Source organism: Lathamus discolor, chromosome 1 (assembly GCF_037157495.1).
Source record: "Lathamus discolor isolate bLatDis1 chromosome 1, bLatDis1.hap1, whole genome shotgun sequence".
In the NCBI taxonomy this organism is placed as follows: domain Eukaryota; kingdom Metazoa; phylum Chordata; class Aves; order Psittaciformes; family Psittacidae; genus Lathamus; species Lathamus discolor.
This window is the reverse complement of record NC_088884.1, coordinates 104,755,352-104,779,545: the sequence shown is the minus strand read 5'-3', so window position 1 is coordinate 104,779,545 and position 24,194 is coordinate 104,755,352. Positions and strand designations below refer to the sequence as shown.

Genomic DNA, 24,194 nt, shown 5'->3' with positions numbered 1-24,194 from the left:
TGAATATTGCTTGCCTTCCAACTGTACTTGGAGGCAGAAGTTTGGGGATGAGGTGAATCCATTTCTCCAGATACATGGAGCCCTTAAAATTCTATGGTTTACGGTTTATAACCTGTGCTTTGGCGTAGCACAGGTTGCATGGCTATTCCTCGACTACTGGTGGAGAAAGACACAAGATGTTCTACTTTACAGCACATAGATTTTAGGAAAGCTTACTAGCCATGTATTTAATGATTTTAATATCGCTTGGCATCTATCCCTTCTTCACTGGTACTCTGCTTAATTGTTTCACGATACTTAAGCTTCTGGGATTTGTCCCAGGAACTGAGTGGGTTATCATCTCTTTATGAGTATAATGCCATACTGCATTTTTTCTTGAGGAAAGGGAGGCTGTATTCCTCTTTGAACAGTCCCTGGTTCGGTTTTGTTGGAATCTTGCAACCAAAGCTAGGTACCGATTGCTACTGTTAAGTTTTTCTTTTTGTTGGTGTTTGTTTTATTTAATGCTTCTTGAAAACAGCAAGGTGCAAAGATTTATTTCATAATATTAACCCCACGCGTGCCCCCCCAGCCAGCCCCCTAAGTAGCACTGTAACAGAAAAGAGCCAGGAGCAAGGAAATGTCACAGCAGGTGAAGATGACTGACTTCCCCAAGCTCTGGGGACGTGTGGAAACCTCTCAGGTGCTTCAGGAGGAGTAAGGTGAACAGAGGAGCAGGGTAAGAGATTTGAAAATCCATGGGTGTGTGAGGTGAGTAGGACTGAAGCAACACTCAGGGCAGACATTGTTGAATGGAGAGCAAAGAGATGCCCCACTTCCTTCTCTAAGTACTGGTTCGGGCAATGTATCAGCACCTGCACTTTACATGGAAACGTTGTCACTTTATGCTTGAAAGCTCTGAGTCTTTTTGTTTTTTTCCATGTAAAACTGTAAGAATATGGCCAGGGCAGATGGTGCTGTGGATATAAAATACATATAATGTTCCCACATCCTGTGCTTCAGCACTGATGCGTGAGGTCGGTAGTCCGGCATTTCCAGGAATTCAGAATTGAGAAACAAGGGCATCCAGGCTGCCTGCACACCTTTGCTTGTTTTTCTCTTGGGTTTGCATTTCTGTGCAGGGTTTATTTAAATCAGAGGCTTTATCTCTGGAGAACCCCAGTTTTATTCAGTGCATAAGTAGATAAGAATGGATCTTCTAAAATTCACATGCTCATAAACAGCTTAAATACGTTTGGAATTATGCTCACCTGTAGGAAGCTTTTCCTGTTAGGTTTTTCAGAAGTATTACTTCCAAAGTAATCCTCTTCACCTCAGAGGTGCCCTTTTGAGTTTAAGATAAGCTGCAGGGCACAAGAAGCTTATGTTATCGGTTTGTTTTGTTTGCATCGTACCTAATGGGGTCAGTTTCCTTCACTTGCAACACATCTTTCAGAGACAAGGACCTGAACAAGGGGACACTTTTATCCCTGATCAGTGACTAAAAACACAGGTGGGAAAAGCTGCAGTCTGCTAATGTTAAAAGATGCAAAGGAGGCGTCTACAGGTGACGGGATTTATTCTGGCAGAAAGCTTTCCTCAGGGAAACACTCATTTGTCAGGCTTGAACTGTTCCCCCGGAACTTAGCATTTATCATCAAATCTTGCAATGCAAGCGGCATTTATTTTGTTGTTGGGGCAATGACAGCAATGAGGTTGAGGCTTGAGGAACAAGACCCAAAGAGCTTGTTATGAATCTCAGCTGTGCTGAAAGAAGGTGAGGGGATGTTGGGTGAATGCTTGGTTAATTACTGGTTGAAAGGACTTGCAGGAGCAGTTTGTTTTTATCATTGTGCCAAGGAACACGCAGAGCAAAGGACAGGCATTGCTGCTTTCGAGTGAGTCTGCAACCCGCCCCAGGCCTAGAGCCCAGCAGGATTTGTGTGAGAGCTTTTATTTTCCCCGAGTTTCTTAGCCTGCAATTTCAAGTATGGGCACTTGCAACTTTAGCAGCAGCCTCAGCTGTCCATTCGCTGCATCTGCGTAGCCACGTGCGTTCTGTACTTGCTGTGGAAAACGCTGACAGCGATGCGAGCCTCTTTTCCTCTACAAAAGCACGCAAACGTTGCACACCCATACGCGCACGCCTCAGCCGCTGGGAGCTTTAAACTTGGCGACGGCTGCCCACTCGAGGTACGGCGTTAAAGAGCTTGTGTCGCTGCTGGTGTGGTAATGATGCCTTCACTCCTTGCCGGGCAGAGTTTGCTGGTGGTGCAGTGTGTGTGGAGAGGCGTCCTGGCTGGATTCCGTTGATGCGTTTGGCTCGCTGAAGTGCCGCTGCCTCAGCTCAGCATAAAGGTTCTTCTGGCTGGAAACTCCAAGTCGTAATTCTCGCTGTCAAACCTCTCCCCAGCAAGTTAACAACACTTGGAAGCGGATTTTCTCCTCCGTTGCGCACTTGTCCCTTATCTGTTTTGGTTGTTTTCTCCTGTAGCCAGCCCAGCCTAAGCAGGTTTCTGTGGTTGCCCGCAGCGGTGTTTGAAGAGGTGGTAAATGGTTTATGTTTGGTCGGGTTGGAGAGCTGGCAGTGTGAATGGGAGGTTGCGTGCGCCTGTGTGCAGGTCTGCTGGATAGGTGGGAAATGGTTGCAGGGAAGAGTACGAAAAAGAAGGGTCCGGTGTAGTTGCTGTCAGGGAGTAGACCTGAAGCGAATGCAGCAGTGGTGGTTAAATCCTGCGCATCCAGTAGCACAGTCAGAGCACTACGAAATGTGTGTGTTGTACTGGCGTACCTGCTCTCTTCTCTCGAGTCAGCCCTGCAGGAAATGATGGGCAGCAGTCTGGAAAGCCTTCTGTTCCCACCCCTCAAGCCCAGTCTTTGCAGCTAAACCCAGAGGAGTCTTGAAAAGAGGCTGTGCTGTTCATTTTGGTAGAAAAAAAGAAGGTGGTGCTGTGCAGAAATAAAATATGGCCCTATCCACATTTAAAATGCTGTAAATGCAGCAAAACAGTTTCTTCTAAAGGGCGTAATGCTGAGGCTTTTCCCCGAGAAGCTATGATGAATGATGCAGCTTGATTTCATTCCATGCCTTTTCACAGCTTTCCAGAGCACGTCTAAAACCATGTTCGTAACTAATCTGTTCTGCAAGTCCTGTTGATAGAGGCAGATTGGCGATGCTGCATTGCCGTCAGCTGCTGAAGGTGAAGGAAGGTCTGAAACAGCGTCTTGTTGGATGGAGTTCATCTGTCTGCTGAAAGCTAAAACATCCTGTGAACACCTGTCAGTTTTGTTCGTACTCTGCTACCAGCCCTGCTTGTAGAAACACAGCCCAGTTTTCTCCAGAGCAAAATGCCTAGCTGATCCATGGCATGTTTTGTGGGCTGCTGGGGATGTTTAGGTCACAGTTCCTTATTGCCTGGACTTTCTGAGCCTGGAGTCTGTTGCCTTGGGACAGGCCTGCAGCCGAAGCTCCCCCCAGCAGAAGAAATGCTCCCAGGGAAGTGGATTTTTCAAGTAGGTTTGTTGGGGTTGGGTTTGTTTTGTTTCTTCAGTGGGGTTCCAAGTTGTAATAGGCCCTTGAAAACTTTAAAATGCTACTGTCATGGTATAGCTGAGCTAGTATAGAAGAGAATGTTTTCTTAGATCACATAATTTTCCAGGGTCTGAATCTGTACTGTAGAGAGAGGCATCTTCTCTTTGCTTCTTATGTGAAGATGCAGCACAAATGGCACAAAACAAGCTTGTAATGAATGGCATAAATTCTCAGCACCATCTTTCTGAGCCCAGTTATAGTGAATGGCAGCATGAAGCTTTTAATTGCCCTTAAAATAGAATGGAAAAGCTGCCTCAGGATAATACGTAGGCGTGCTACGATGGCATTCATGAGATGGCCTACAGTGAAGTGGAGTTCACCGAGTGCAGTGTGTCTCCTAAAGCCTGACTCGGGCTTTCAGTTTGAAATATGGGTGTCTGCTAGCATCTGAAGTTGAAATGAATTACTCAAATGTGTAGCAGTAAAGGGATGTTTACGTCTGTAGGGTGTTGCTGACATGTGGTAAGAGATTGCTTTCAGTATTCCTGTGCTTTTGCAGCTTGTTAGATTTTGCTTAGGAAGATTCTATCCAGATAATTCATCTTTGCAAGCACAGCTCAGAAGCTCGCTCTCACAACTGGTCTGCAGCTGTTTCTCAAGGATCCTCTCCCCCCAGTTGGCTCTTTTGGAAAAATCCTCCTACTTTGAAGACTGGGAACGTGCTGGCAGTTCAGAAGTGCTTTGGTGAAGCGCTTCTCTTTTCGCTGTCCGCACAGCCCTCGACAGAGCAAGCTGTTTTAGTAAAAGTTGTTTTCCTGGTGCCAGTAAGCCTGTGGTTCTGCTGAGAACAGGCTGTCAGTCTAGGGGTCTGTTCCTTCATACCTTTGCTAAAATAACGTGTGCTAACGGTAAGACAGCATGGGCTGGCCATGCTGCAGAGCAGGAAGGTTTGCATGGGTTTTGTTAAAGACTGCCTTAGTGTTGCCAGTACTGAGAGGACCGCGTTCCTGATGGCTGCTGTGTCTGTCACTGCAGCTTTAATTCCTTCTTTACTGTGAAATGTTTTGTTGGCATAGCTAAAGGTACAGGCAACAAATACATTACAGAGGTGAGATAACTGTGTTGGCCGAAGGTTAGTGTAAACTCCATGACATGGGTGAATAAGGCAGCTTTTACTGGCATGGGAATGGGCATGGGGTGATGGATGTAAGCTGTGTTGGCTAACGAGCTCTTCTGGACCACCACACTTCATACCACATTGTGTCTTCCTGTGCCTGGGAGTATGGTTTGTGCACATTCATTTTTGAAAGCTCATTATTTTCAACTGTTTAGATGCTCTGTGTCTCAGAAAAATTTAAATACAGAGCTTTCTAATGAGCTTTTAGCTGACATTCTGTCCTTTGGACTGAAGCTTGATTTGTTCTGTGGCCAGATACCGTTGTTTCAGTCCTTACCCTAAGAACCAACTTGGTCCCTGTGCTGCACATGTATGGAGCGCAGGGCCTCAGTCAAGAGTCTTGCACTCAGTGCCTTTCCACTTGGCTTCCTTAGGAATACTTATTCCTGTAGCTTTCTGATTTGGCACTCGTCGTTCCTGGAGTCAGTGAAGGACCTGCTCCAGCATGGAGAAGTATGTGCCTGTTTGAGTGCGTAGCAGAACATGATCTGGATGCTTTGGGAGTGGGCTTTTGGGACAATGCAAGTATCGAAGCTGCTGCTGTGGAGAGGAGCAGGGGTGACCCTGCAGCTGTGGCAGCAGCGGGGATGTGTGAGGGACAGCTCCCGGGAGCCTGGCAGGCAGCTCCACCGCACGGGTTTCCTGTGGCGGCGCCTGGCAGGCCGTGCAGGCCTCCTGTCCTCCTGGCACGGGCCCATGCGGGCCTGAGCCGGCTGTGGTTCTCCAGGGCTTTCTGCCCGGCTTCCTAGCCCTGATCTGGGGAGACCGGGCAGTGGTGTGAGTTACAGCATAGCCCAGGTTTGCAACAGCTTGGAAGAGCATATTGACACCTCCCCTAAATGGTGACGTTACCGGTGGGCAGAAAAGGTGTCTCCACAGATGCTGGGACTAGGATAACTACAAGCTTGTATTTAAGAAGTGCACGTTGCAGTAGACAGCAGCTGCTTCTGCTCTGAAATAGGAATGCCATCTAGTGCAATGCAGCTGGTTTTTAAATGAAAGCCCCCTCAGTATGGGATGAGACTGCGAGCATGGAAGCTGGACACCCGCATGATAAAACACACAGACGGACATGAGCGTCAGCTGTTGTCTTCAGGTAGTTTGTCTGTAACTTAGAGGCAGGAGGGCTGGTGCTCTCAACTGCACGATCAAATAAGCAGCTACTCGGTGTTTATTCCCTTATCCTTCTGCTTTTACAACTGCGTCTCCGTCTGCACCCTGAAGTTGGAGGACAACTCGGAGTGAAAGTTGGTTTTACCCTTTTCAGAAAGGGAGGCAGAGGGACAGTGATCCTGAGCAGCAGCACATGGGGGCAATGTCAGCTGTGCATGGGCAGCAGCCTGGGCCATCAGACGCCATGCCTGCACAGGGAGGCCTGCAGTAGTACCAGCGCATGACTGACCTTGCTGAGCAATGGCCTGGAGACCCGTACGTGGGAGAGCACCCGTGCCTGCCAGGCCGACCCAAGCAGGCCCGTTCGTCCTCTTTGCAACTTGCAGGCACTGGCATTATGGCAGAAAGGCAGCGTCCCTTCCCCTCCACTCCATCCCTCCTCCCTTTCTTTTCACGCACTCTTTAGAGAGAATTTATTGCTGGGAAGAGAGCTTGGGATGAGGGAAGGCTGAGGGAAAGGAAAGGCCTTTAGAAGTGTTACAGCTGCTGCTTTTGCAGCAAGCAGCAGGTAAGATGTTTTAAATTCAGTGTTGGGATACCTATAGGAAAGCTAGCTACTTCTCGTTGTCAGTAGCATTGTTGCCAGAGACACAAGTTACAGTAGTTTAGGGTTTGCCTTTTCCTGGAATATAATCAGAACCTCTGAGCAAAACAGCTTGATTGCTCTGAATTTGGATGCTTGCCAGCCTAGAAATAGAAGGATATCCGTAATCCACATGGAAATAGCACGGTATTTTAGTAGAAAACAATTTGCAGCATCATGAAGTGTGGTGATTTTTGATGTGTGTTTGCGTTTTGGGGTGTTTTTGCTGTCAGTGTTTGAACTCTTGCTCTAAGCTGAGATCTAGTGAGGTGTTCACAGCAGGGCATAATGCAAAACAAGAACCTGCACTGACAGCACAAATACAAATAGCCCGCAAGGTTTTCCACAGTGCTTCCTCCGTGTCAGACTGATGTCCTGCTTGCCCTCTTTCCAGTAACATTTGCCTGTGCTCGTGCCTGTATGTGCACACATGTTCCGGTTTTCTTAACAATAACATCGTCTTAATTATTAAGGGAAATTGTGGTAAAGAGGATGAAATATGAACAGGTGTGCTGATGCCTTGGTTTCTGATGAACATTTGTGGACTTGGATAGGGTTTTGTTTATCCAAGTTCATAACCTTTTAATATTTGAGGGCTGCTTGGCTATTTTGGGGGGAGTTGTGGGGCTTTGGTTAGAGGATTTTTTGTTGTTGTTTGGGGTGTTTTGGTTTAGTAGTTTATGGGTTTTGGTTTTTTGTTAGGTTAGTGGTTTTTTCGGGGTTTTTCTGCATGGTGCAGAAGATGAACCTTGTGAGCTGGTGTGTCATGTCCAAATGACGGCTTCCCTTCGTTTTGCTGGAGGTTTGCTCTTGTGTGCCGGAGGTCAGGCCTGTTTTGCATGACTGAAAATGAGCTCTCGTTGCCTAACACAAGGCTCGTTGGAACCAATAATAACTGTGTTGGCAATGTCAGTGAGCTCTGGCTCACCCTCCTGATCTGCAAATTAAAACAACCAAACCAACCACAAAACCTCTTGGTCAGAATTTCCACGTGCTTATTTCTCAGCAGAGTCTCACTGCGTAGTAGTTCAACCTCTCAGTGCTCTTCCAGCCAGGGTGATGCACACGTGGTCATGCCAATATCTGTGGATCGTCAGTAATGATTTTCAGTCTGGGCGTAGTGCTGATAGTGGCATGCTGGTGTGTATTTTCCATCAAGATCAGTAATTTGAGTAGTTCACAGCTCCTGCCCTTTCAATCCAGCAACCATAGATAAAAAAAAGCCAAACAGTTAATACCAGGTCATGTTCAGTGAAGTTTTACCATGCAAAGGGAGAACACAGATAAACATGTGCATCCCCACTGACTCCCAACATCAGCCATGTGGTGTGTGGAAATCATACCCAGCTTGTTAACCAGATCCATCTGAAGTACTGCATGTATTTGTTGTTGGTTTGAGAAAGATGATCTACATTTTCTCCTTGCCAATCACTTTAATGTTAAGAAGCTGATGAGGGAAACAAGTTTTAGGTTACTGTTAAAAGCTAAGCAAGCAGGGGTAGTGAAGCCGTTACAAGAGAGGATGCATGACTAGTAACATGCTGAAGCTGCCTGCCCCCCCCAGCCCGACCGAACACCAACCGATACCTAGTCCAGCCCCGCAGTGCCCTGGCCCTTCCGGCTAACTCTCAGTTCCATCATGGGCACGACGTGCTGTGGTATGGAATAGTTCTTTGGCTAGTCTGGGTCAGGTGTCCTGTCTGTGCTTCCTCCCGGCTTCCCCTCCTCCCTGGCAGAGCATGAGGCTCACAAAGTCCTTGCTCACTCTATAAACATTTGAGCAGTAACTGAAACCATCGGTGTTATCAGCACCGTTCCCAGGCCGAAAGTCAAAAACACAGCGCTGCACCAGCTCCTAAGAAGGGGAAAAAATGGCTGCTACTGCTGAACCCAGGACACCTTGAAGGACCTCAAGTCTTCCAGTGCTATTGCATGTGCCTTACTAAATAATAATGCAGATTATAACGTGATGGATGTTAAAAGTTTTTGAAAGGTAACAGAGATTGTTAGAGAGGCTGGGAATGGGTCTTGTAGAAGAGAAGTTTCTCTCTTAGCCTTGACAGTGTTCCCCGAGAAAGGCTTGCGTTCAACCTCATGGCTTTTGGGTCTTTCTCTGTCCCCTCTGAAGGAGGCAAACCGTCTCTTACCTGGGAAGATAAAAATGAGATTCACTCATTTTAAAACTATCTGTTTTAAAAAGAGATTGGATTGGCTGTGGCTTTTGTCCTTCCGTATTGTTTAGATGAGCGTTTTAAAGTGCTTTCATTTCTTGTCGGCTTGGGCTTCAGCAGAGAGCTGTGCCAGCGGAACAGCTTGTCTGCAAGAGGCCTGGATCTGAAAGGTGCTGCAACGATCTGCACACTGCAGTAACAAAGTAGATTTGGGGGAAAGCTAGCATATAGTATGTGTGTGTGCTGTGTACTCCAGCCAACACCATGAGGAATTTAATAAGTACTGGGGAGAAAACAAACAAGTTTGTGTATTTGATGTTGCAGTTGCGTTGAAAAGTACCGTGTAGGTCTGAGTATTTGGCATTCATGGTGTGCATCAAGACAGAAATAGTAACAGGGCAGGCTGAGACGTCAGCAGCATTGTGCTGCCCAAGCCATGCACATGTATCAGAAGACGTCAAGTGGGAGAAGGAGCTTTGGCGTAATGTTCAAGTGAAGGGGACACACAAGTAGATCCCCATCACGTCTTTTAATTTCCCGTATGTTCCTCTGCCTGTCAAATGATGACAATTATGGCTGAAGAACTGACGGGAAAAAATGACAGGGAAAACAGGTGATGGTCAAGGAGGAGGAATTAAAATGAACTTAAAATTGTCCGTTTGTGCCATCCCCATTGCACTGAATACTATCATTGGGCTCAAAAGCATACTCGGTGGCAGCTTCAAAAGAACGAGTGGGGAGGGGGGTGCGGAGCTGGAGCTGAGCGCCTTGTGGCAGTAGGTTTTGATTAGCCTGAACACCTCAGGAGAGCTCCTTGCAAGAGACTTGTAAAGTTACAAGTAAACCGTGCAGTAGGTGTAGAAAGAGGAGGGAGGAGAGAAAAATATGCATGCACATAGTGTGCCTGTGAGTAGAGTAGAAATAGGAGAGGAGGCCAGTACCTGCATCCACATACTGTGCCTCCATGCTGCTGCTTGACAAATGTCCATAAATATTCCCAGATTTTGCAGCAGTATTTCACAGAGGTGGTGTAGTTTAAAGGATCTGGTTTTCCATGAAGTTATTCTGCTGCGCATGTTCCACAGCTTTATTGCTGTTTTGATGCGGGGATGGTGGAATTGAGTGTATGCATATGTGGTTGAGGAGGAACAGGGGGATTTGACCTGGTGTTCTCCAAATTTCTGAGAGCACCGCTTTAAATACATTTGCATGATTGCTTTAAATGCAACTGCATGGTTTGGCAGGTAAGCAGCTTTCTGACTGCCCATTTAAAGTAAAGACTAAGTTTTCAAGCCTGTTTATAAAGCTGGCAAAGTTCAATCTCTGAAAGTGGCAACACCTTCAAAATAGTAGATTCTTTTTTACTCTCAGGTGAAGAGGTACAGAGAATCACAGGCTCATGAGGGTTGGAAGGGACCTCTGAAGATCATCTAGCCCACCTCCCTGGTGCAAGGCAGGGCCACCTAGAGCAGATTACACAGGAACGTGCCCAGGCACGTTTTGAATGTCTCCAGAGAGGGGGACACCACTACTCTCCTGGGCAGGTTGTTCCAGTGCTCTGCCATCCTTAATGTAAAGAAGTTCTTCCTCACGTTGGGGTGAAACTTCTTGACTTTTAGTTTATGGCCGTTGGTCCTCGTCCTGTCGTTGGGCACCACTGAAAAGAGTCTGGAGCCACTGTTTCACAATTCAGTGGATGCATAGTTTTTCCCTTCCCACCTTTCTTGATGTATGGTATCAAGAATAGGAACCACTGAGAAGGATGCTTGCTGTACCTTGTATGTATTGTATTACCATGCGGTAACATGACATAACTGATTTGTCAATTATAAGCATCCTGTTCAAAATGACTTTCATGCTGGACATACGCTGTTGTCTGAAAAGCACAGTAGGTACTTGTTGATAACAGTGGTGTAAAGTGTTAACCATCCTTTCTTTCTCTCTTTCCTAAAGCTTGTACAATGAGGACAGAAACCTGCTGCGTGCTAGAGAGAGAGAGAGACGAATTAGGGAGGCTCAGCAGGAGAAAAACAAGCTCCCTGAGAAGCCTCCCATCTTTGCAGCACCCTATAAGGTAATGGTGGGGGGGTGTGGTGGAGGGAGAGGAGGAAAGATGGTGGGAGCGTAAGAGCAGAGCTGTGGCTTCTGCAGATGGTGTAGCAGACTTGAGTATGATACGTGCAGAACCAGCATCTTCCCATCTGCTTAACTTAAACTCATCAGAGATGTGTTTAAAGCTCTGAAGATGGTGCAAGCTCAGTAAGGTCCTTGGGTTGGGCAGACTGATTTGGGGGCTACTTCCTGTAGTTTGGGAGTTTGAGAGAGAGCACCCAAGAGCAGCTTGGCTGCCTGTCTGTGGGCAGCTGTGATAGAAACAAGCGGGTCTGATGTTAGTGTTCCTGAAGGCTGCAGGCGCACCTACAAGTTTGGCTCAGAAGAACTAATAGTGAGTAGAGCAGTCCCAGTTGCTTTGGAGGGACTGCACTGCAGGATCAAGATGAGCTTGCGTAACTTTGCTTGTGGTGATACGTGGTGATGAAATTAAGATCCTGAAGAATCTCTCTTACGGAGCTGAATGTCTCGAAATTGAGGGTCCATGCTTTTTCCATTTCTGCCTCTGTTCTTCTTTTGCAGGCTCATAAAGGAGATGACTTGTCAAACCGAATTCGGAACGTGCTGGGCAATTATGAGGATATCATGGGGCTCATCATCTCCAAACCCCAGTGGAATTTCTTCGGGATTCATGGAGTTCGTCCTCCGGTCTCACCTGAAGATGAAAGTCAGGGCAGCTCAGACATTAACCTGAGCAGCAACACTCGGCCTTCCTCTCAGACTTTTCCCACAGCTTTGCCTTCAAAAACGAGTGCGATGCTGCAGAAACCAGCTGCCTGTGTGAGACAAATGGATGTCCAAGATCAGGCAAGTTCTGGTTTACGTGGCTATATGCAGGTGATGCTGCATTTAATTTCCATGTTTAGGTTGTTTGGATTTCAATTATACTATTATTAGATGCAGGCTAACAAGGAATTGCTGTCAGCAACTCCAGATTTTTGAAGACTCCTTCATTAGAAGATATCAACAGTCTGTTCCCCCAGAACACAAACCCGATTGCTCCTTCAGGCAGACAAACCAGTGATTTTTTCTTTTTCTCCGGAGCTCTTTGAACACAAGAAGGAGGTCCATGCATTTAGTTTTAGATTGAACAAAATAATGCATCTCGGAGTTAGAAAAGCATGTAAACTCTTTAAAGAATGTTTTATTTCCTCCAGGCACCCAGGCAGGAACAGGAGAGTGCAACCGTTGTTTACTGAGCATTTTGATGTAGAATGCTTGCATTGCCAGGAGCCTTCAGTGTCAGCTGAAGAAAGCAAGCGTAGAAGTTCATGGAAATGGTTTGATTTGTTTTCAAACCTGCAGTGAGGGTGGTGGCAGGCTGGAGCTGCTGTCTTGTCTTGTCTTGCCTGTGAGTGGGGCTTCTGGGTTGACGCTGGGACAGAAGCAGGAGAGTGCCTGGAGGTACGGCATCGTTTCAGTGACATAACTTTAGCGTTGCCTTGGAAAGGAGAGGAGTGGACCTGAGTGGGTTAAGTGCGCTTGTGAAATCGTCCACAGGGGACTTGGCTGCATGCAAACTGCTGGTTAAACTGGGGCTCACAGAGGACCTGAAATAGCACCCAGACATGGTTTTGTTTGTCGTGAAATGTAGAAGGGAAACTTAATGCTGGAAGCAATGGCAAGCAGATGTACTTTAGCTTTGCTTTGCTGGAATTACAAGAGTCTTGCTCCATTACAGTCAAGAAGGAAGTTGGTGGGAGGGGAGATGTAGGATGTGTTGCTTGTTTCTGCTCCTCCTGCACTGCTAAGCCCACCCAGCTGGCTACCTGAAGCTAGAACAAAGCTTGAACAAGTGCATTCCCAAACACACATTTAACAGCTGCTGCAGTGTGCGGTGCCTTGTTAGTGCAGCACTGGAACCAAGTTTCTTCTCTTTCCACAAAGACAGTCAGATAGGAAGGTTTTTTAAAGTTGGCTTTCTTTTTCAGTTTTCTTTGAGTTTCCTTTTGCCTTCTCTCTCTTCCACTTTTTGTCTTGTGTGTTGTGGCCATTGTGGTTTTGATGAAATGAGGTGAATTTTCTGCGCTAAAAATGGCGTGTCTCGCAGTAATTATTAAGCCTCTGTGAAAATTAATTAATTGTATCAACAAAGATTTTGTGACTAGATAACAAAAGTCCCTTTTTAAGCTTCTGCTTTAAATGTTATTGAGCCTAATACAAAAATAGCACCAAGGGAAACCTAAGGGTGTGCAAGTATTCCCACACTAAAGTCAGGGAAGGGATACTCAGCCTTAAAACCACACGTTTATACATGCAGATGGCACATCGGAATCCTTTGGGCTTTCTTGTGTGAGTGTTTTGGGTCAGCCTTGGAACTGGCTTCCCCTGCTTGTTCCTGCATCCCCACCAGTAACGACAGTGCAAGGTTTGCTTTTGACTTCAGGGTTTTCTGAAGGAGCCCACGTGTGGGCAGGGAGGTTGGCATGGTAGCAGACAATAGCTGTTTGTCTTTTCCCTTGCTAGCTGAAATCAGGTTCACCTCAGAGCTTGGCGGTGCCAGATCTGAACAAGATGCATTCTATTAGAAGGGGTGGATGCTGATAAAACCTGTGGGTTAGAAATGAAAATGTGGCTTTATGCCCCTGAGAGCTGTTGAGGTTCATAAGTTCCAACAGCATGTCCTGCACTTCAAAACCAAGTCATCACTTTCTGTTGTTTCCAGTCTGTTTAGCTGTAAGCAATGCAACACCCCTGCTCCATAGTTGAGAGTACTGAGGCAAAACCAGTGCCTTGGGCTAGGTTCGTGTATGCGAGAAAATGGAGCATCATGGCACAATCTTACTTGTTGGAGTGCTTTCTAGGTAGCAAAGCATACATAGAGTGCTTTGCTGGTGGCATAGCATACATTGATTACATGTTTTTCTTTTCAGAATTATTTTTGTTTTGACTCCTCCTCCCTGGTTCCCACTTAGAGCAAAAAGCTCAGAAGCAGAGTCCTGCTTTCAGTGATTCTGCTGGCAGCTGAGTGTTTACCTTGAGGCTGCTGGTTTAGGTGGGATTACTTCATAGCGCTTCCTTTTATGCCTTCTACCCGAGCAGAGCCTTACTCACGGTAAGGTTCGTGCTTACTGCTGGCTGAGATCAGTACAAGACAAATCTAAATGATGAGCTCACAGGCATGATAATGTTGTTAGCATTGCCGTCTAATTGGTCTTAGTTTGTATTTCTCTGTGCGTGTGTCCCCATGTTTTTTCTCTAGCGTGTCTGAACAGCTGTTATTCATGGGAAGACAGCAGTGACGCGTTGAGTGGGTACCGTTTGCAGGGTTATAAGGGAACCTGTCTGTCTGCAAAATAAACCATGAGCTGCTTGAGGTGGAAGAGCTTTTTGATTGCCCTCGTAGGAAAGGGTAGACATTCCCCATGCATCCAACACTTGTGGAATCGGTGAGTGGATGAAAGAAAGAGATCTGTCGAACAAGTGCACAGTGTCTGCAGCAAGCTATAAACTCTCTTAAAAACATGCTTAAGGACCACCCATGCTGATAGCTTGCTTGCAGGGTGGTGCCTGCCTGGCTAGAAATTATTTTAATCCCAGGTGTATTCACACAGGCTTCCTATTTGTTCCAGTAAATGCTCTCCTGAATAGGGAACTAGGAATGGTTGCTTCAGCTTCCCCCAAAGCAGCTTTGTCACCACATCCTCTAAAACCAGGTGGCTGGAGTAAGCCATGCTTCAGATGGTTGGACCTGTCTTTGTATCAGAGATGTCTTTTAATCTCTTTCGTGGTAACGGAACATTTAAAAATCCTTGGCAGAGAATCTGCTTTGGTGTCTGGTGTCCCTTAAGATAGCCTGCAAAATCCTGTATGGATTTCTGTGTTTATGTGTTTGTTTTGATCAAGTTGATTCTAGCTTCAAATTCTGGCAGGGTTTTTCAATACACAGCAGAACATTATTGCATCCATAATCGAGATTATTAGAGGCTTGGTTAAAATACATACAGTCTCTTTTGTTGGCTGGGTCATTTTGGAAGCGTGCCCTATGTGTGTGCATCTTGCATCTATCTGTAGTATTAGAGGGTAGATTCTTAGCACAGAAATGCAGGTGGAAAATGACTTTGAAGAGTAAGTTAGTGTGTTATTCCTAGCGTGACTTGTGTGTGAATAGAGAGCCCATCCAATATGCAAGATCTCCTCCAGCTCTGAGCTAGCGAAGCACGTACGGATGAAGCGAGGACAGGATGGTAGGTTTTGGTCTGATCTTGCCCCGCCTGTTCTTTTCAAGCTAACTCTTCATTCATGCATATGCAGTTTTGTGATCCCCATTGCATTCAAGTGGCAAAAGCCCATGCAGTTGACATGGAAAAATAAATTTATAACCAAGTATTTATATTAAAATATAGTATTAAATTGGAAGCAGCTGTAAATGCGAAACTTTTTTAGCAGCCTGAAGAGGTGACCTTCTCTGCTGAGAGTTGATAGCTGCAGTGGCAAAGCTCTCATTAGGAAACAAAGAAAACTGATAGCACAGTGAAGGGCATGGAACTCAAATTGGCTTTTCTTATCCTGCTCGCTTGGGTTTTCTCAGTGCTAATAACTTAGCCTGAAACCAGGCAAAGAGCAGTAGCTGGTATTCTTGAGCCACACACACACATTGCCAGTCCATTTCAATTAGGAGGAGATAGCAGGCAACTTAGGAAATGCGTGCATGCTCTAGCTATTCTTGACCTACACTGCCTGCGTATCTACAGGCGCCAGATTCACCTGAGGTGAAAGGCACTGAGAAGCAGCACAGCGCTGATTTGTGTCAGAGGCGCAGCTCTACATGGGCTGTGACAACAGAGGCATACAGATAAGCAGTCAGGTGGGAATTACTGAAATAAGAAGGAGCAGAATGGTCTTCAGCACCTTCATGCTTGGCTGAAATGCAGCCCTTCTCCCTTCCAGTTAATATCTGCTTCCAGACCTCCTGTCCTCATCTTTGCACAGTCTATATGCTGTTACCGCCACCGGCCTTGGTTGTGGTCACACATCTCAGCGGTGCTGCTCAGTGACTTCTGAAATAATGCATAGCCAGCTCTCTCGGGGATGATTTTTTTGGCAGCCTGCTTGAATCCGTTCTGCCACAGACAAGGCAGGCTGTTTAAACATCAGGGAGCAAGCTTCAGCCCCCTACTTCCACATGCGAGAGCTGTGTGGTCCTTCAGCTCCATTTGGCACATGTGGCAGAGTGGAATAAAAATGTGTGCTGTAATTTCTAATGGAATACGTTTTCTGAAAAGAAGCAGCCTTAAAAGCTCTTCAACCATTACCCAAAAAGAGCGCTGCTTATTCCTTGTAGTGTCTATGGGAAACCCTTCTTTTCAAAAAGATGCCCAGTTTTTGAGGTTCCCAGCTTTGGCGAGTGTTGACTGCATTGTGCAGAGAGGAGAAAGCTGGGCTTTTGCAAATATTCTGTCAATGCTTCTCGTGCTTTCCCCTTCTGCCTCCAGCTATCACAGTGAGACCAAGGAGCAGGCTAGTGGTCCCTGCTGTGCCGTGTGGCTGTAACTGAGGCTGCCAGAAAAGAGCGCAGTGGCGGGCAGGTTGATGCTGCCCCTGTCTGGAGTTACTGCCTGCTTGGGGCACTGCACTGCTTCTGGTTGATGGGTGGGTGTCTGGCCCCCATATTGTGGCCAGTGGGGCATCTCATTTGTGTTCCAGGTGGTTCCTCAAGCAATTTAGTTTGGTTTGGGGCGATTCTTATTATCCCGAGTTCCTTGTTCAGCTCTCCCTAGTGTGTCTAAGAGATCTCTGTAGGCCTCAGGGCATGTGCTTATGAAAGTGTGTGCGGTTTTTGGAATTGCCCGTGAAGAGAGGACTTGGAGGTATTTCTGAGAGTTTTCTCATGCAGCTGCTGTGCACTTGAATAGAATGCCTGTGCATTTCTTAAATTGTTTTCTAAATGAAAATCTGCCTCCCTTCTTTTGCGCGTGTGTGCACCTGTGCATTTGTGCAAGCCTGTTGTAGTAAAGGCAGACTAGTTCCTCCCCATGTTGCTCTAAGCCGGCGGTGCGTTCAAGGTTTTATCCTGAACTGCACAAGTTAGTCATACTGCTTTTCAACTTTTCTAATCACAGGTGGTGTTCCCTTGAGTCCAGGAACTGGCATTTAAGGGTCTGGTGGGTTATTCTTCCACTTACAGCCACCTTTACCTTGCCTTCTCCAAGCTTAGGGCTTTATACTGGCTTCTTATGCTGCTGAGTGCACGTGGGTGCATAGAAGAACACAAGTTATGAAACAAGGGGAATCCTGTCAGCTGAACAAGCACCACTGTTTAATGAACTTTCTTTCACTTTCATTCCTTCTCATCTTTATTAGAATATAGCTTCTACTAAAGACTTGAAAACCACAGGCTTTGTAGAATAAACTGCCCTTCTCATGGGGCTTTTTAGCCTTTTATTATTAATGGACTTCATGGCATTTGTAGAAGAGTTGGTAAGCAAATATTTAATGAGTGCATCTGTTTATCTCGGTAAACAAACAAGCTCATGCTGCTTCCTTCTTTCTATTTCCTTGTAGCGAATCTTCCGCTGTGACGCCCAAGCCGTTAATGAAATTTTGAAGGTAGGTGCTCTTAAATAATAGATCTACATATTTGTATTTTGTACACATTAAAGGGGGGGGGAGGAGGAATATTACTGTGTGCATGGCGCTGCTGCTGGGCTATGCTTCTCCGTCACTGTAATTATAGTACATTTGCGCAAAGCTAAGCCAGCTCTAACGCAAACCTGTCTCTTCAACCTGTGTCAGAGATGGCTTTGTGGGCAGTGCACGGGCTCCCAGTACTCAGCTGGGTCTGAGTACATGTGACCCTTTAGCTGAGCACAGAGTGAAAATAAGATAAGTGTTCCAGGAAAGGCAGTGAGGGTGGCAGGCCATATGAATTCATTTATTTCTGGGAGTATTACACTCTTCATGATTGAAACTTAATCGGGAGACAAGAAAAGTCTGTCTTGTGTGATTTCAACCAAATGTTTCTGAATTTCTGAGCCCCAGCTTCCCCAAAGGCTTTGTCTAGATTAACCCCCATTAAGGTGTTTTAGCATATGTTCAAGAGAAAGATCATTGTCTGTGCTAGGCTGTTCACGTGTTGCAGTGCAAGCCAAAGCTGTAGCCCAGTCATCTGTGTCCAGCTGTGGTGCCAGAAGAGGCAGGTTGGAGGTTGATCCCTACCTCATGGCTGTGGTCTATGTGCTCTGCTCTCACCTGGACCATGGCTTAGCCCAACAAGCTGGTAGCTGGGTGAGAGTTAGGGCAGGGCAACAGTGCAGAAAGGCTCCTAAAGACACATCCTATCAGGCAGTCTCTATCTTTGGTTTGAAACCATGTCTTGGAGCTCTGCAACAACGGCATCTTGGTCAGTCAGAGCAGAAGCCAGTGTTTCAGGTAGAATAGCATGAGGAATGGCTGGCAGTCAGAGCTCCCTGGCTGACCCCCTTGAGTTTTGAAAAGCCTTTCAGAGTGTTTTTGCTGTAAGGGGATATAGGAACTTCCCATAATAAGAAGCTCCTGAACTTTGAAACAGTCCAGAGCTACTCATATACAGGTTTTATGTACTTTCCCCTTTATTAACTGTGATAGCCTAATCCTGCAAACATAGGAAGTATTTTAACTCTCTACAAGCTTCAGTGAGATTGCTGCTAATTGGGCAATGCAAGTACGCTTGGAGAAAAGGAGCAAGTCCTCATGATGGTCTGGCTTGTTGAGCTCAAAGAGGGCTTCTTGCCTCTTGGGTTTACGAGGGGGTCAGCTTTTTTTTGTACATGAATATAAAGCTCTTAAAGGTAAAACTTCAGCTGCCTGTATCAGCAAAAATACTGTAACCCACTTCTGTCATTCGCTTTCCAGGAAATGATCCAACCATGGCCACCTCTTCTGACAGATATTCCTACTCCTACTGCTGCAGAGCCTTCCAAATTTCCATTACCAACAAAGGTAAACACCTTCTTTTTGCCAAGGCTTTTGATAAATTAGAAGAGAGCTTTCCAGCTTTTGCACATATTTTCATCTGATTTTGTCCTCCTTTCATAGGTAAGGGCTTTTAGGAGAGAATTATCTTTAGAAGTCAGAATGGATTTTGAATTGTGTAACGGTTACTTGCAATGCATCATTTTACTTGAGTGATCAGATTTTGCTTCTGAATAACTTTTTTGGAGTGTGCTATATGGTAACATAATTATCTTTAGTCTTATATTTTGAGCAAGCTTTGTATTTTTAGACTTGTAAGATGTTTGACGGGGGATGAATAAATGATGTTTCAATGACTTACATAATCGTGGGCTTCAAATGTGACTGCTTTTCAGAAGTATTTGAAGCATCTCATTTTGTTAACAACCAAAGCATGTTTTGGTTAACAGAAACATTTGCTATGTTCAATGGAAGTGTTTGGCAGCTCTTTTAATTTCTTTTTTTAGTATTGGGCTAGCAGCCGTAGCACATACCATTTCTGTCCATGCTAAGCTGTGTCAGGACAGCTTAGACTGTTGGACGCTTCAAAGTTATCCTTTGACAAGTTGCTCAAAGTATCGGTTACAGTAACAAACACAAGGAACTCAGATCACTGATACAGTGCTATTGAGTGATGATGTATTTGAGTCTCAATTTGCACTTTCTGCTTTCTCTCTAGGAGTCGCAGCATGTTGGATGTGTAGCACAGAATCAGAGTAAGTAGAAATCCAAAAGCAGGCGCACTGTTATATGTATATTGACAGATAGTTTTGTGTGTCATACATTGAGAACATCAAATGTTTACATTGATTAAGGGACATGATTTCCTGTGCTTTTTTAAACGTTGATGAATTTAGAAATTGCTGAAGAGACTATAGACATTCCTTTCCTAGAAATTAAGGCAGCAGTTCAGCAGAGAACAAACAGGATTTCATTAGGAAGCCCCATTTGGAGTGATAAATAATCTCAATGGCAATCAGTTACGTCCTAGAAGGAAGTGACTTTCTAATCTGATGCTCAGAGACCATAGGGTAAAATACGCTACAGGTGATTCAAATAAACCCAACCGAACCTTTTTTGCTTTACAGGACAGTATGCTGGACCTTCAGATACATTGCCTCGTTCTCAGATGACAACATCGTAAGTAACCAGACTCAGTTACCATCTCTACTGTGCAGTTACTTAAAAGAACGTGAAACTTGTTAAAATCTGGTTTACTTGATGATTCTGAAGAGTATGGTCTTATCGGTCTGATTTTTTCCAAGGAAATTTCAGTGCAGGGAATTTTTCACCCACAGAGACATTACTGTTTCATGATAGAATCGTAGAATTCTTTTGGTTGGAAGAGACCTTTAAGATCAAGTCCAGCCGTTAGCCAGATGCTGCCAAGTCCGCCACTGCGCTGTGTCATGGTTGTAATGACTGTGTTAAAAACGAAACAAATCCCCAGCTATTAAAGTACCAGACTGAAGGGGGTCTTGTTTGCTCTGTTAACCTGCAGCTACTTAACATCTTGTCACTTACTGCTTGCTACTTGAGCTACAGCTTTTTTCCGTAGCTTTTTTTAACAGAATGTGTATGTTTCTGCTTCTCTTTATATAGTTCTTCTTTCTCCTATCATGTATTCTGTCAGAAGAAGGCTTCTGAAAATTTGACTCTCAGTGTAAGATGTTTATGCATAATGGCTACAAAGGTTTGACAAGGCTGGGAAGGAGTGCTGACTAATGAATTAATTGCTCCAATAGGAAATTTGAAGTTGGCGCATAAGTAACTTGGTACTGGCCTTGTAGCTGACAGTGGTTACCTATTAATTAGGTTAATTAGAGAAACAGCTTGAAAGTAGTTTTGTGGGGGCTGCCATTAACCTGTCAGGGTTAACCTGTCCAGATGGCAGCACTCCATACTGTGTTGTTCCGTGGAAGGCTGCAAGCTACAGGCTACAGAGCTTGGTTTCCTTATCACGAACAATTTAATTAAAACCCCAAACAAAACTGAGCCAGTCCCAAATGAGGAAGAGCACCTCTCCACCTTGGTTGAGACTGTAGAGTCTTGCACTCAAGCTCCGTAAGGTCTGTGAAATTCAACGTTTTTTGTGCTGTTCCAACATCCTGCAGAGGAGCCTCCCCTGGCTGGTACTGTGGGATAGTGTCCTGCTGAGTAGTTAGCTGCTGCTTTAATCCGTTCTTTCTTTTGCTGCTCCTTCTTCCACCCCAGCCTGCTCCTCCTGAATGACTTCTGGGAATTTTCTTTGCACTATTAAGCATAGTCATTGCAGCTGCTCCAGGCTCTGCCTTCCTCCCCAGACAATCTTTTTCAGCTCTTCTCAGCTGCCTGTAAAACTCCCTTTTGAGCTTTAGTCAGTTTTCCAGGCAGCAGAGCCAGAAGGGACTTTGACTGTAGACAAGAATCTGAAAATACTCCTTTCTTAGCGCAGAGGTCCAGAATTGTAACTTTGGCACGGTACATACCTCTGTCCTTCGCCAACATCCCCTCTCTGCTCAGTGTCTCTGTGGGCTCTTCAGAGCCAGTGTACCCACAGTCGGCAAAGACAGTTGAAGCGGGAGGAAGAGGGTGGCTTAGGCTAATGTCCAAAATGGAGTCAGGAAAGATTTCCCCAGGGACTTCCTCTACACCTTTCCCTTGAACCCATGCATCCCTTCTTTTTTGTTTTTTGTGTTCACTCGCACAACAGGGCTTGCTTTCTTTGCTGTTTAACGCACACGTGACTGAAAATTCAGCTGCCTGGAGTAGCTTGCGTTACCAAGTGGAGCTGGCTGAAAACAAACAGCGCCTGTGCTGCTTAGTTAGAAGCTAAAATCCCAGCGCATTTGTGTGCCCAAATAAAGCATTCAGCTTTACAGAGCACGCAAGGGTTTCCCAGATGGCTTTCGTTCTTGTATACAGCCCTAAGTTAGCACCTGGCAGTGCTGGAATGGAAGAGCCCTTCTTTTAAAGGGGGAAATGTCACACTCATTTGTGGTGATGCATCTTTAACCCAGCTGGCAGGGAAGGACCAGCCTTTGCTTTCACTGGGGTTGTTTTGCAAGTGATGCTGATTTTAGCGGTCCTTCTCTCACTAAGAGAGCTTTTCTATAGCTTTGGAGGGCGATTGATGGAGTGTATCTAAGCTGCAAAAGAACAGGTCCTGCGAATGAAAACTTGGCGTCTGTTTGTCAAGTCATGAGCTAATTAAGGCATTATAATTGCTGAAGCAGATTTGTTGTCTTTAACGAAGCTATTTAAGAATTTGTTGAAACCTTGTTTTGGGGAAACCGGCTTTGTCTGTCCTTGCAGAAATAGGACTTCTTTGAAGTTTTAGTGTTTAGTTGGGGCTCTTCAGCCTGGAGAAGAGAAGGCTGCGTGGAGACCTTATAGCAGCCTTCCAGTATCTGAAGGGGGCCTACAGGGATGCTGGGGAGGGACTCGTCATTAGGAGCTGTAGTGACAGGACAAGGAGTAACGGGTTAAAACTTAAACAGGCAAAGTTTAGATTGGATATAAGCAGGAAGTTGTTTCCTGTTAGGGTGGTGAGGCTCTGGAATAGGTTGTCCAGGGAGGCTGTGAATGCTCCATCCCTGGCCCTTGGCATTTACTTACGTATGTATGGTAGAAGACTTGAGCAGCAAAAAGAGAGCCCTTGTGACAGAAGAAGTATTTACAGCCCCTGAGAGCAGAGAGCATGAGCGCGCACAGCTTCTGGTGCACAGATGATGCTTTCTGTCCCTTGGGGACTGAGTGCAGCCCAATAGCATGCCAGTCTCTTCATGTACAAGGATGAGACTTCTCGCACCCTGTGCTGCTGTGTTAGTGTGCTAGATAAACTTAAGCGAGGAGCATTCCCCTCACAGAACTTCATCTTTGTTGTGTGTAGATGGATGTCAGGCAATGATACTGACGTCCTTTTCAAAATGTCCCGAGATTAGTTGAAAAGTGCAATAAAATGTTCCTAGATTGTGTGTTATCATTTTATCATTCATTCAGGTAATGACAGGGTTTAGCAGATAGAGAATGCCAAACGTTCATCAAGAATGTGGGAGGTTGGATTCTTTTGGCAAGCACAAACCGAGTCATTTTCAGCGTCTGGTGCTTGAAAGTGCGTCTGCCTTGGCTGATACTTATCTTCTGGTTGTCTTTCAGAGCACTGCTCCAGGAAGACCTGCAAGTCAGTGATAGCGAAGTCAGTGATAGCGAAGACAGTGATGACAACCAAGTCAGTTTTAGATATTTTGTACACCAGGCACGCAGACATCGCTTTAAATCATCACGCCTTGTTGCGTTGTTCCGAATGCCTTAAGCTAACCTTTACTCTCATTCTCTTCCTTTTTTGTGAACAAACCAGGTTGCTGACAATCCACTTGCTCCTTCAAGGTACAGATTTGTTCTCGAACTAGTAGCTAGACTAAATAAGGAGGGAAAAACAAACTGCTTTTTAATAGAGGGGGTGGATGGGTAAGGGTTCCTGGTTTCTCCTGTAGATACAGGATTTGGTTTCTAGCTGCCCGAAGCTGCTGTTGAAAATTGGCGTTAGTTGTGTGGGGTTTTACAGAAAGCTCCAATGAGAAATGAATAATCCAGGCATGCTGGATTTTTCTTATCAACCAGAATTATATTTCCCCGACTTCTCTTCCCCTCCACCAGAGTTTCTGAAGATCACACTGGAGCTAAGGGGATTCTCAGTTGTAGTAGTGGTGGGTGAGGTGTGAGTCCAGTTTTCGTTTAGAAAGATGCCCAAAACAGCCAAGCAGGTGAAGAACGGAAAAGTGTTGGGTAGACTCACAGAAGCTGTTTCAGCTCCTCCTGAAAAGGCAGCTCCTTATAAGTAGTTCCTGCTATGTGTCATTAGTCAGAAGCAATGTTTAGGGTAGACTTAATGGCCGCTTGCCGGTGTTATAGGAAGTGGAGAAGCACAGAATTTTCAAGGTTTTCAAGAAACTTGCCTCCGATCCATACAAATGTGTTGATTCTGGCGTATGGAACAAGTTTCAAAGATAAAAAAAAATATTCATAAGCCCATTTCAAAACAAAGGACTGCATCAAAGTCATGGCTCTGCCTCAGTTCCATCCACCCCCATTGCCAGTGCTGGATGAAAACACTTCTGAAGCGAGGAGAGTATTGCAAAAGCTACTGCTGCTGCTTGACATGTCTGTTAACGAAGCAGTTCCAGCACCTGGCCCAAGTAACACAGAAGAATTCAAAACTTTGCGGGAAGAACATCCTGGAATGGATGTTTCTGTGTTGTTAGCCTTTCTGGCACCCTTTTCTTTTGAGGGTTGAGGCTTTCAGAAAAGCACTTGCCAGTTTTGGTTCCTTCTTAATCTTTGGTTGGCTAAATGCAGCTGCAGACTGCAGCAGTCCTGCTCACAGATTTGTCTGACCTGGTTATGGAGTTGGAGCTTTTATTACTTCTGGAGTTTTTTTATTCCGGTGCTTTATCTTTTGAGCATGGCACTGTATTCCTCGGCCTTATCCTTTCTCCTCTCAGTACCAAAACAGGGGGGTTCAGTTTTAGTTTTTAATCTTGCCATCTCAATAGA

General features: G+C 45.5%; 1 protein-coding gene across 1 annotated transcript in view; it reads left to right on the top strand.

The window, feature by feature from the left end:
- The first annotated feature begins 10,410 nt into the window (after window positions 1-10,410).
- Window positions 10,411-24,194, top strand: part of LOC136006334 (AF4/FMR2 family member 1-like) — a 73,019-nt gene continuing 59,235 nt past the window's right edge. The window contains 4 exon segments of the mRNA XM_065664365.1: window positions 10,411-10,415; window positions 10,569-10,689; window positions 11,250-11,394; window positions 22,797-22,869. Of these exon segments, the coding sequence (XP_065520437.1) occupies window positions 10,411-10,415; window positions 10,569-10,689; window positions 11,250-11,394; window positions 22,797-22,869 (344 nt within the window).